The 12,770-nt window shown below is 41.3% G+C and overlaps 1 protein-coding gene across 1 annotated transcript in view; it reads right to left on the bottom strand.

The window, feature by feature from the left end:
* Positions 1 to 12,531, bottom strand: part of ALS2CR12 (amyotrophic lateral sclerosis 2 (juvenile) chromosome region, candidate 12) — a 52,686-nt gene extending 40,155 nt beyond the window's left edge. Inside the window, exons 1-4 of the mRNA XM_011950007.1 lie at positions 12,466 to 12,531; positions 10,887 to 11,020; positions 8,552 to 8,645; positions 6,784 to 6,845 (exon numbers count right to left, since the gene is read on the bottom strand). Coding sequence (XP_011805397.1) covers positions 6,784 to 6,845; positions 8,552 to 8,645; positions 10,887 to 11,020; positions 12,466 to 12,531 — 356 coding nt within the window. The remainder of the gene's footprint in view (positions 1 to 6,783; positions 6,846 to 8,551; positions 8,646 to 10,886; positions 11,021 to 12,465) is intronic.
* Positions 12,532 to 12,770: the final 239 nt, after the last annotated feature.

The following is a 12,770-nucleotide window of genomic DNA, read 5'->3' as shown; positions in this document are numbered from 1 at the left end:
TCTGGCTAGATTTTTGTATTTTTTAGTAGAGACGGGGTTTCACCATGTTAGCCAGGATGGTCTCGATCTCCTGACCTAGTGATCCGCCTGTCTCGGCCTCCCAAAGTGCTGGGATTACAGGCTTGAGCCACTGCGCCCGGCCATTTTTGGTATTTTGAAAGTGATTGCATTAACTCTGTGTAATGCTTTGGGTAGTATGATCATTTAAACAATATTAATTCTTCCAATCCATGAACATGAAATATCTTTCCATTTATTTGCTTCTTCTTCAGTTTCTTTAATCGATGTTTCATAATTTTCAGTGTAGAAATCTTTCACTTCCTTGGTTAAATTTATTCCTAGATATCTTATTTTTTAAGCTGGTATACATAGAATTGTTTTCTTAATTTCTTTTTTAGATCATTAACTGTTAGTGTTTAGAAATGCTACTAATTTTTTTCTTTTTCCATTTTTATTTTAGGTTTAGGGGTACATGTACATGTATATATTTGTTGCCTAGGTAAATCGTATGTCACTGGGGTTTGGTGTACAAATGACTTCATTGCCCAGGTAGTGAGCATAGTACCTGATAGGTTGTTTTCGAACCCTCACTCTCCTCCTAACCTTCACCTTCAAGTAGGCCCCACCATCTATTGCTCCCTTCTTTGTATCCATGTGTACACAATGCTTAGCTCCCACTTATAAGTGAAAATATGCAGCATTTGGTTTTCTGTTCCTGTGTTAATTTGCTTAGGATAATGGCCTTCAGCTGCATCCATGTTGCTGCAAAGGACATGATTTTGTTCTTTTTTATGGCTGTGTAGTATTCCATGGTGTTACATGGAACCACATTTTCTTTATCCAATCCACCACTGATGGGCATCTAGGTTGATTCCATATCTTTATTACTGTGAATAGTGATGTGATGAACATACACATGCATGTGTCTTTTTGGTAGAATGATTTATATTCCTTTGCGTATAATACACCCAATAATGGGATCACTGGGTCAAACGGTAGTTCTGTCTCAGGTTCTTTGAGAAATCTCCAAACCACTTTCCACAGTGGCTGAACTAATTAACATCCCCACCAATAGTGTATAGCATTTCCTATTCTCCACAATCTTTGAAGAAATATCCAGTAGTTGAATTGCTGGCTCATATTGTTAATTTTTTGAGAAATCTCTATACTGTTTTCCCTATGGCTGTACTAATTTACATTTCCACCAACAGTATATAAGAGTTCGCTTTTCTCCACATCTTTGTCAACATGTGTTATTTTTTGTCTTTTTATAATAGCCATTCTAACTGGTGTAAGATGATATCTTGTGTTTTTGCTCTACATTTCCCTGATGATTAGTGATGTTGAACACATACTTGTTGGCTATTTGTACGTCTTCCTTTAAAAAATGTCTACTGATGTCCTTTGCCCATTTTTAATGAATTTGTGTTTGTTTTACTGTTGGATTGTTTGAGTCATCTGTCAAATGAGTAGTTTGCAAATATTTTCTCCCATTTAAGAGAATGTCTCTTCACTCTGTTGGTGGTTTCTTTTGCTGTGTAGAAGCTTTTTAATTTAATATAGTGTCATTTGTCTTTTTTTGTTTTTGTTGCCTGTGCTTTCAAAGTCTTAGTCATAAAATCTTTGCCTAGACCAATGTAAGGCTTTTCCTTATGTTTTATTCTAGTAGTTTTATAGCTTTGGATCTTACATTTAAGGCTTTAATCCATCTTGAGTTCATTTTTGTATATGATGAGAGATAGGGGCCTAGTTTCACTCTTCTGCATATGGTTATTCAGTTTTCCCAGTATCATTTATTGAAGAGGGTGCCCTGTTCCCAGTATATGTTCTTGACAGCATTGTCAAAGATCAGTTGGCTGTAATTATATGAATTTATTTCTGGATTCTCTATTCTGTTCCATGCTTTATGTTTATGTGTCTATTTTTATACTGATACCATGCTATTTTGATTATGATCGCCTTGATCTATATCAAAGAGTGCAGTTGGAGTGCAGTGGCATGATCATAGCTCATTGCAGCCTTGACCATCTGAGCTCAAGTGATCCTCCCACCTCAGCCTCCCAAGTAGCTAGGACTCCAGGCACATTCCATAGTAACTGGCTAATTTTTAATCTTTTGTGTAGATGCTGTCTTGCTATGTTGTGTAGGTTAGTCTGAAACTCTTGGACACAAGCCATCCTCTCGCCTTGGCCTCCCAAAGTGCTGGGATTACAGGCGTGAGTCACCATGCCTGGTCTTGTAATATATTTTGAAGTCAGGTAATGTGATAACTCCAGATTTTTTTTCCCCCCACGGGATTGCTTTGGCTATTCTGTCTCATTTTTTGTTCTATATGAACTTTAGAATTGTTTTTTCTGTTTCAGTGAAAAGTGACATTGGTGATTTAGGGATTGCATCAAGTCGGTACTGCATTGGGCAGCATGGCTATTTTGGTGATATTAATTCTTCCAGTCCATGAGCATGGATGAAATATCTTTCCATTTGTTTGTGTCCTCTTCAGTTTCTTACATCTGTCTTTTGTGGTCTTCCTTCTAAAGGTCTTTCACTTTTTTGGTTAAATTTATTCCTAGATATTTTATTTTATGCTTTGTAGCCACTGTAAATGTTACTGCCTGATTGATTTCTCTTTTGGCTATTTCATTGTTGGTGGACAGAAATGCAACTGATATTTGTATGTTGATTTTATATTCTGCAACTTTACTGAATTTGTTTATTAGTTCTAAGAGTTTTTTTTGATGGAGTTTTGTGTGATTTTCATATATAAGATCATGCTTTTCTGCAAAAGAGATCATTTGGCTTTCTCTTTTCCAATTTGGATGCCTTTTATTTCTTTCTATTGCAGGACTGCTCTGGCTAGGACTTCCAGTACTATATTGAATAAGAGTGGTAAAAGTGGGCATCCTTATCTTGTTCCAATTCTTAGAGGAAAAGTTTTCAGCTTTTCCCTATTCAGTACGATGATAGCTGCATATTTGTCATATATAGCCTTTGTTATGTTGAGGTATGTTTCTTCTATGTCTAGCTTGTTGAAAGGTTTTTTTTTTTTAATCATGAAGCAATGTTGACTATTATGAAACGCTTTTTCTGCATCTATTGGGATGATCATATGATTTTTGTCCTTCATTCTGTTGATGTTGATATATGTTTATTGATTTTCATATGCTGAACTATCCTTGCATTTCTGATATAAGTACCACTCGGTCATGGTATATTATATGTTTGATATATTGTTGGATTTGGTTTGATAGTATTTCCTTGAAGATTTTTGCATCTGTGTTCATCAGAGATATTGATCCATAGTTTTCTTTTTGCTGTTGTTGTATTGTCATCTGACTTTGGTATTAAGGTGATGCTGGCCTCACAGCATAAGTAAGGGAGAATTCCCTCCTCTTCCTTTTTTTTTGAATAGTTTGAGGAGGATTGCTATTAGTTCTCCTTTGTGTGTTTGGTAGAATTTGTTAGTGAATCCATCTAGTCCTGGGCTTTTCTTTGTTGGGAGACTTTTTACTACTGATTCAACCTTGCTACTCATTATTGGTCTTGAATAATTTTCAATTTCTTCCTGATTCATCTTGGTAGATTTTATGTTTTAGGAATTTATCTCTTTTTGCTAGGTTTTTTAGTTTGTTAGTGTTATAGTTGTTCATAATAGTCTCTGATGATTTCTTGTATTTCTGTGGCATCAGCTGTAATGTCTCTTTTCATTTCCGATTTTATTTGGGTCTTCGCTTGTCTTTTTTTGGTTAGTCTAGCTAGTGGTTTATCAATTTCATTTATCTTTTTAAAGAACTTATTTTTTTTGCTGACCCTTTGTATTGTTTTTGTAGTTTCTATTTCATTTAGTTCTGGTCTGATCTTATTACTTCTTTTCTTCTACTAATTTTGGGCTTGGTTTTCAATTCCTTTAGGTGCATCATTAGACTATTTATTTGAAATCTTTCTACTTTTTTGATGTAGGTGTTTATTGCTATAAACTTCTGTCTTAGCACTGCTTTTGCTGTATCCCGCAGGCTTTGGTATGTTGTATTTCAATTTTTTTGTTTCAAGAAATTTTTTTTATTTCAATCTTAATTTCTTCATTGTTCTATTGGTCATTCCGGAGGATGCTGTTTGATTTCCATGCGTTTGTATAGTTTTCAAAGTTTTTCTTGTTATTGATTTCTAGTTTTATTCTAGTTTTATAAGTGTGCCTATCTTTGGGCCCCAGGGTGGCATATGCTGGCATTAAGTATTAGTGGGTTCAGGCAGGCCAATTCTTGGGCCTTTAGTGGCTTTTTCAGGTGTCAGGAATGGCAGCTATGGGCTGAGCAGGTAGGTAGGTTCACAGACCCATTGGCAATGGGTGTGCTGTGGCTGATGGCAGTAGCAATAGTGAGACAACCCTCTGGGACCCAAGTGGTACTCACTGGTGTTGGTGGTGGCTATGAGAAGTTAGGTGGTCCTGTCCTCAGGCCCATGCACCTGTGGTGCATGCAGGTAGGTGCCAGCAATGGTGGTAGCGGAAGGTTGAGTGGGCTTACTCTCAGACCCTGGGAGGAGTGCTCATGTGCCTTACAGGTGACATGAGTCTCTTGTAGGCAGCATATAGTTGGTTCTTGTTTTTTAAAACTCCATTCACCCATTCTATTTTTTTTAATCAGAGAATTTAATCCATTTACATTCAAGGTAATTATTAATAGGTAAGGACTTACTACTGCTATTTTGTCAATTTTTGTTTTGTTGTTTTGTAGATTCTTTCTTCCTCTCTTGCCCTCTTCTTTTGTGGTTTGATATTTTTTGTAGTGTATGCTTTGAATCCTTTCTATTTTTCTGTTGTGCTACTGCTAAAGATTTTTTTCTTTGTGGTTACCATGACATTTAGTTAGAATATCTTGCTCTTGTAATAAAATATTTCAAGCTGATAACAAGTTTAATTGCATACAATAACTCAACAGTTTTACTCCCTCCCTAACATGTTGTTTTTGATATCAGAATTGATATCATTTTATAATGTGTATCCTTGAAAATTTATTTTAGCTATAGTTATTAATAGTTTTGTATTTTTACCCTCATGTTGGGATAAAATTGTCTTACATCCCATCATCACAGTCCTAAAATATTCTGAGTATGACTCTATTTTGCTTATACCATTGAGTGTTGTGCTTTCGTATGTTTCATGTTATTAGCAGCTCTCTGTTTCAGTTTTTAAAACTTCCTTTTGCAATTTCTGTAAGGCAGGCATAGTGGTAATGAACTCCCTTAATTTTTATTTGGGAAAGTTTCTATTTCTTCCTCAACTGGGAAAGACAGCTTTGCTAAGGTATTCTTGGTAGGCAGTTTTTTCCTTCAGCACTTTTAATACATCATCACACTGACTCCTGACCTGCAGTGTTTCTGTTCAGAAATTACAATTGTATTGGCACTCCTTTGTGTGTGATGTGTTTCTTACCTTCTGATGCTCTCAGAATTTTTGCTTTGTCTTTGATTTTTGATAGGTTGATTATTATGTGTCTTGGTGTACTCATCTTTAATTTGATTGAATTTGATTAGGAACGGGTGCACAGGAACTCTCTGTACTTTCTCCTCATTTTTCCTGTAAACCTAAAACTACTCTAACAGATAAAGTCTACAGATACATAAATGTATAAATGGCTATGACTCAACTAAGAGTGCTATCTCTCCACCAGGATTTCTAAGGCTGCTCTGGTGTGCAGCAAGTAGCCTGAAAGGGGATGTTAAGATTATCTTCACCCATACACATAATAAAACTCTTTTAAAAAATAAATCGTATCATGTATATTTAAGGTATACAACATGATGTTGTAAGATTCATCTATATATAAGTCATATATATATGCATCTCTACTATAGTAACCATCTTACTGTATCTATATACTACACATAATTTTTACTATATATATACACACACACACTACGCAAGCATATATATATGTAGAGTTTATATATATGTGTGTGTGCATATATATACACACAACACACAAATAGTTACAATAATGGAGATTACTATGTACATATAGTTAAAAGGTTACTATAATGGAACAAATTAACATATCCATCAGCTCACTTAGTTAACCATTTTCCCCCTGTGGTGAGAACAGCTATAAACTCATTTAGCAACATTCTTAATATCGTACATTATTATTAACTATAGCTCTCATCTTTTTACATTATATTTTTGGACTTGTTCACCCTACATATTTGCAACATTGTATCATTTGATCAATATCTCCCCATTTTCTTCCTCCTGCCCGACTATGGTAACCATGTTCTATTCTCTATCTCTCTGTATTTGGACTCCTTTTAATTTTCTCTTGATTTGACTTTGCTTCTGACTCTCTCATACTTTCTTCCTATTTTGCTGAGTCCCTGACCTAGCAGCCAGAGAGAGTAGAGGTGAGACAAAGAAAAAGAGGAGGAGGAGGAGAAGAACGAGGAGATGGTGGAGGAGGAGACTTGGCTGAGAACAACAGTTATTTATCACAGAAATCTCACAGAGAACAAAAATGACTCTTCTCGGTAACCAACAAAAAGGGAGATTATAATTGAAATGAAAGGATTGGATGATAAAATGCAAAAGCAGTAATAACTTTCTTTGTGGTTTATTTTAGTGGCTTTGAATCAAGCCATCCTGCTCTTCAAAGACATGTGTCTTGTTCATCTCCCCCACCCCTCATCCCCCAACTCCATTTGGAACTACCTGAAGTCCCAGTGAACTAAAATCCTGCAAAGGATGCAGGAGCCTTAGAGCCATCAGCACATAAGGGTCCATGCCAGAAAGTGTACCTGTTCTTGTTTTCAAAGATCTGTTTCATCTCAGCACAGCGGAGCTCCATTTCATTGGAGAGCTGGAAACAAAATCAGCATCAACAACACAAGACTGAGGACCCCGTCCCATTCTGATCCTCACCTTCTGAAAAACCTTCCAATTCATGGGGCACAGCCCCCTTCCCACCCCTCTTCCACCGTGCTCTGCAGTGCCAGAGAGCACATTATTAATAAGGGAACAGAACAATTTGTGCCTTGCTCTATGTTGTTTTCTACTTATTCAGTTCATAATGTTGGTGCATCTCTTTCACTGACTGGTTTTTTGGGTAGGTCTGGTCTCCTGTGCTAGACCATCATCTCTGTTACATCACGGCCTTCAGATTTCTGGATATGTAATTCAATTGAGCAATCATTTATTGAACAAAGGGCCTGGCTTGGAAGGGCCAAAGAGGACTAAGACTCAGATCTTGCTTCAAGGAACTTAAAATCTAGTGTTAATCCTTGTTGACAGTATAATTCCATTCTAGCAGGCAGGATTTGCTCACTTTCAGGTGATACTTCATTCTAACATGCCAAATCCTCTGGCCAGTCTCTCAGGATAAATCAATACTTCAAATCAGTCAGTGACCACTGTCAGCTAGGACAAGGGTTTAGGGCTTGTCCTTGTACCTCTCTGACTACCGGGGAGAAGCCAGGACTGTGTCACACGACAAGTGGTCAGCAGAGCCACTCTGACAGACAGAGAACAGCACAGGGTCAGCCAACACTACTTCCTTCCACACGGTCACACAACAAATAGCATGTTCACAAGTGGCAGTATTTTCAGTAACACAATCTAGGATCCCTTCATGGAAATAGTCTCTAAATATGTCTTCAGTAGGATCTGTGGCTGTGACTTAAAATGTTCATTTTGTCCAATGATCCACCACCGTTTAGTTGAGTGAACTTATGCAAATTATTTAACTTCCCTGAGCCTCAGTTTCCTTTCTATAGAAGGAGATCATAAACTTGGCAGTGTTTTCAGATAAATAAGGTAATGAATCAATAGTTGGCAGGTGGAGGACGGTGATCTCAGGATAGGACAACAGCCTGAGTCATAAGCTGGGTCACTGTAGGATTCAGACACATCTAGGACATATCAGAGGGTGAGAAGCTGCCTTCAGGGAAGTAAAACCTCACAGATGGGGGCATTCAACAACCCTGGGGAGGATATTTCTGAATACAGCACTGGCTGTCACGCCAGGCCAACAGGCACACCTATTTGAGGTGAGGAAGAAGTCATCAGATGAAACAGATGGTAAAAGCTAAAAAGGTGTCATTGAAATCCTCAGGAATCACAAAGAGTGTCAAATGACATCTGCAGATTCTGATGTGTGGGCAGCTTTAACAGTCACAGAGAGTAACCCTGGACACTGAGTGTGCTGGTGTCGTTAGTGAGAGCCTCACAACCTCTGAAACTTAATTGCACCGCAAAGGCCAGACAGAAAACAACAAGTGCACCCTAGTGTGAGGAGGACAGTGTCACTGCCCACACAGAGGTACCTGGAGAGCTCCTGGAAATAAATGAGTTAAGCCTTGTGGAAGAACTTGAGTTCTTGGAATTACAGATAAAGATGGAGTCAGAGAAATACTACTGAGTGACACAGTCCAATCTTTAGGGTCCTGTCACCTAGACAACATGGCTCATATGAGTAAAGTGCTTGGCATTTTGCCTGGCACACAGGTGATCTGAAAACATTAATTTTATCTTGCCCATGAAGATGTTAGCTAATGTAAGGTCACTCACCAATTTCTGGGCAGACTGGTGATCTCTGTTCATTTGTTCAATTATTGCTGTCAGCTCTGAAATTTGCTCTTCTAGGTCAGAAATGATGTTGGTCCTGTAGGAGAAGTAATTCTTCTATCACCCACAAAGCTTACCATTCCATGCCACTCAGACCCCTGAGCATGACTGACTCTGGCGTGGTGAGAGCTGGCCATGTCCTGCACCTGCTCCATCATTATGAGGTGGGGGTGGAGGGATAGGGACAGTCTTAGAGAAGGCATTTGGCAATAAGGCAGTTGAGGCTCAGATCTGACTCTTTTGGGTAAGCTCACTAGACTTGAACAGGATGGTTTGGTGCCCTACTGAGTAGAAGAAAAATAAGAATATGTCAGAAATTTATTAGAGTTTGACCTTGATCTGCTGATGATGGTTGAAACAGGATGAAGTTCAGGGGACTAGGAAGTTAGAAGATGTGCAATAGGATTGATGCTGACCATGAACCACAGACAAAGACTGGGCCAGAGATGGGACTAAGAGGGGATTTAAGAGAGTGGCTTTTAGCACAGGTCATGGTTTTCTGTGTTTCTGGGTCTAAGGCTGCCATGATATCTGTAAATTATTTAGCTCTGCCTGGTTGGGCTACAGTGACAAGGCAGCAGGTGGTGCCATGTGCAGTGGAGCTGAGAGGAAGTCCTCAATGCAAGATGCTCAACCACCTCCCATGTCTAACTGAGCACAGAGAGAATGTGGGCTGACAAAACAAGAGAGGGGATACAGGAGGAGACAGTTCCAGGGTATGAGAAAGAAAAGGCATGAGAAAGTTGAATAATAGGGAGCCCCTATCTTTTGAACACGATCTTCACTATAAACACCACTCACAGCTTTACCAGTGAATACAACAAGCACACGTTATCATGTTTTATTGTGCACAACTGGTGACAACTTCCCTGTGAGGCCAAGAGGTGGGCTGTCATGCTAGCTTGACTATAGGCGCATGCCCCATTCTCTTCCTGCAGAGGGCTATGGATAAACAGGGAAAAGAAAGCAGAGGCTGAATGCCCCTGGGTGGGAAGACAAGAACTTGGGTCCAGCCCCTCTGGGCCAGGTCAGATCAGAGAGACTCCATGGCACGGCCTCATTCGACTTGAGGGTCCTTCAGACTTACCCTCAATCTGAATCCCTTCCCAGATGTAACCACTGCTAACGGTTTGGTTGAATTCTGCCAATACGCTAGCAGATAGGTAGATGATTGTGTGTGTGTGTGTGTGTGTGTGTGTGTTTTCTATTGTTGGTCTTTTAGACTTGTGTGTTGAAAAAATAATTCTTACAGCAAAATAAGCCTGAGGGAAGAGGCACTTGGAGAGCCATTCAGTAGTGCAGTTAAGAAGTAAGATGCCTGAACACGGGCAGGATATCGGGGAAGCAGAAGATATGAATAAGAGATTAAAGGGTAGAATGAAAAGATGTACAGATGAATTTGCATCTGTTAATGAAAAGAGAAAGACATGGAGATATACTTGATATGGCATTGGAGGACAGAGAGTAGGTGGGGCCTAAAGACAGGACGGCTGCGCTAACGGGATGAAGTCAGGCCAGAACCTTCCACACTTCATCTCCCAGGGGCATGAGCTGAGCAGTATTTTTGGACGTAACGAAAAAGAGGCTGGGCGCGGTGGCTCACGCCTATAATCCCAGCACTTTGGGAGGCTGAGGCCGGAGGATTACTACCTGAGGTCAGGAGTTAGAGACCAGCCTGGCTAACATGGTGAAATCCCATCTCTACTAAAACTATAAAAATTAGCTGGGTGTGGTGGTGCAAGCCTGTAATCCTAGCTACTCGAGAGGCTAAGGCATGAGAATTGCTTAAATCTGGGAGGCAGAGGTTGCAGTGAGCCAAGATCGTGCCACTAAACTCCAGCCTGGGTGACAGAGAGAGACTCTGTCCCAAAAAAACCAAAAAAACAAAAAAACAACAAAAAAAAATGTGCACTCCAGCCTCCCAGAAACCCTCACTTTACTTAATTTGCATGCCCCAAATTCAGACGACTTTGTGGCTCTTCTATCTATTCCTTACCCCAGGAAGAATTGCTGTCCTTTGGGATCAGTCACATAACTCCCAATCAATCTTCATCCTGCCCCTTGGATCTGCTCACGGATGGGATCAGAGGAAAGAGAGGCAGATGTGGAGAGATGCATCATCAGGAAGCAGGGGTGAGGAGGGGGGTGCCCTTGCGGCCCCTCCAGAGCAGGCACCAGTGGCCTGGCTGTGGGCATAGTGGCTTTGGCTTATCCCTGAGGCCAGGCTGAGCCAGTGGGAGTAGCCCCAAGCAGCTGAATGTTGGTTCAACAGCATTACCTGGAAAATCTGCCTTTGTTCGGGATCTCCGATTCCCACCGCTTTTTCCCATCAAACATCTCATCCCCTAAGGTGACAGAAATCTGTTCCCGATTCCGAACAAGTTGATAGCCAGGTGACACGCTGATCACTTCCTAGGCATCAAGAGAAAGTAGGATAAAATGGCAGATTTGGAGTGCTGAGATTCCTCCAAATCTTCTCCTATTGCCTCACTCACATCTTAAAAACAGGGACCTGGGACTCCAGAGCCCAAGCCCTTCTGGGCCCTTCACCCATTGTAGCTCATCCTCACATCTCTGAGACTCAAACCTGATGCTTAGTAGGCTCCTGGGTGTCCCTAGGGGCCTCTCAAGCTCTGTGCCACACCAAGCCATTGATGCCCCTGCCCCCCCACTTGTGTTCACCCCTGTGGCCGGAGGTGGGCATGCGGCAACTGCTCAGGTTTTGGAATCACAGAGGCCTGAGTAAATCTTGGCTCTGCCACCAGACAATAGCCATCCAGCATCTCTGTGCCTCAGTTTTCTCATCAGAAAGTGGGGTTAATAACTCCTTCTCAAATGGCTTTTGTGAGGGAAAAACAAAACAACATATGAGAAAATGACTAGGACGGTTGCAAACAAAATGTCATTTCCTCCTCCTTCTCCCATTAGATGCCAAGTCAGAAACCTGGGCAGGGCCTCCGCTGGCCTGGACCAGGGCAAGCCCTGGGGCTCTGAGAGCTGCACAGCACACGCTGCAGCCCCTTGAGGCCTGCTGTTGTCACCTCCTTCATGTCTCTCTGAATCACCCTCCTCTCTCCACACCCCTGCCTGACAGCCCCAGGCCACCACCATCTTTCTCTCGGGCTCTGGCCTCTCTGCCTTCACTCTTGCTCCCCAACACTTCATCCTCCTCTCCACCTAGAGGGCAATTATATTTTTGCTTGTATATTTTTTCCCTAACTATTAAAGGACTGCATGGTATTTAAAAAAAAAACAAAAAAACAACTAGATAAACACAGAAAACAGTAAAAAAATGTATCAATTATATCCCTCCAGAGACTGCTGCTTGTGAAATGTAACTCTTATTTGGTCCTGTGCCTGTGTCAGACCAGTAAAGGCTGCCAGACACCAGAAGGGCCAGGCCCACATTCCCAGGCAGGCACCAAGATCCTTCGAGTTTGGTTCCCATCACCTTCTCCAGTGCCCTCCCGCCCCTGATCCCCTGAGGGGTCCCGGCTGCCTCTCCCCAGCATTCGTGACTTCCCAAGGTCAGCAGAGGGCTTCCTGCATCTGGGCATGAGCTGTTCACTGGCCTGGACTAGCTGTCATGTCCGGTTTCCCTGGGACACTCTGTTTGCCTTGTGCAAGCAGGAGAGAGTGGCAATTAAATGCCCACTCTGGAATCTGGCTGAGCTGAGTTCAAGTCGTGGTTCTTCCACTTACCTGCCATGCACAATATGCAATAATAACAGCACCTCCTCCCAGGATCTTTGTGAAGATTCAACAAGGTAAGTATAAACATGTAAAAGGCGCATGCTTGCACATGGTAGGCGCTCAATAAATTTTAGTCCCACCGCCCTCTTCCTGCCTTTACTCACATAAAATGATTTATTGCTCTTTTCTTGCCTTGCTGCATGGATTTTCTTTCTGCAAGAGAAAGACATGCTCAGAAAGCAACCAGATAGCAAAGAGAAGTTCAAAGCTTAGGAGCTGAACCCTGAGGCCGCCACCATCTGACTTCTGCTCTCTGACCTGACCTTCTTAGGGGATCCCTAGGATAGTTGGGGAACTCACTGAAGCCGGGCTCCTGAGGGCCCAAAGTGGGAGCGCTCATGAAAAGGTCCTGCCCAAGGAGGCAAAAGAGTTGTTCTATGATGTTGGGGCAACTCCTGTTTTGGAGGAG

This window comes from Colobus angolensis, unplaced genomic scaffold (assembly GCF_000951035.1).
Source record: "Colobus angolensis palliatus isolate OR3802 unplaced genomic scaffold, Cang.pa_1.0 Scaffold30, whole genome shotgun sequence".
NCBI lineage: Eukaryota > Metazoa > Chordata > Mammalia > Primates > Cercopithecidae > Colobus > Colobus angolensis.
This window is presented reverse-complemented; position numbering and strand designations above follow the sequence as displayed.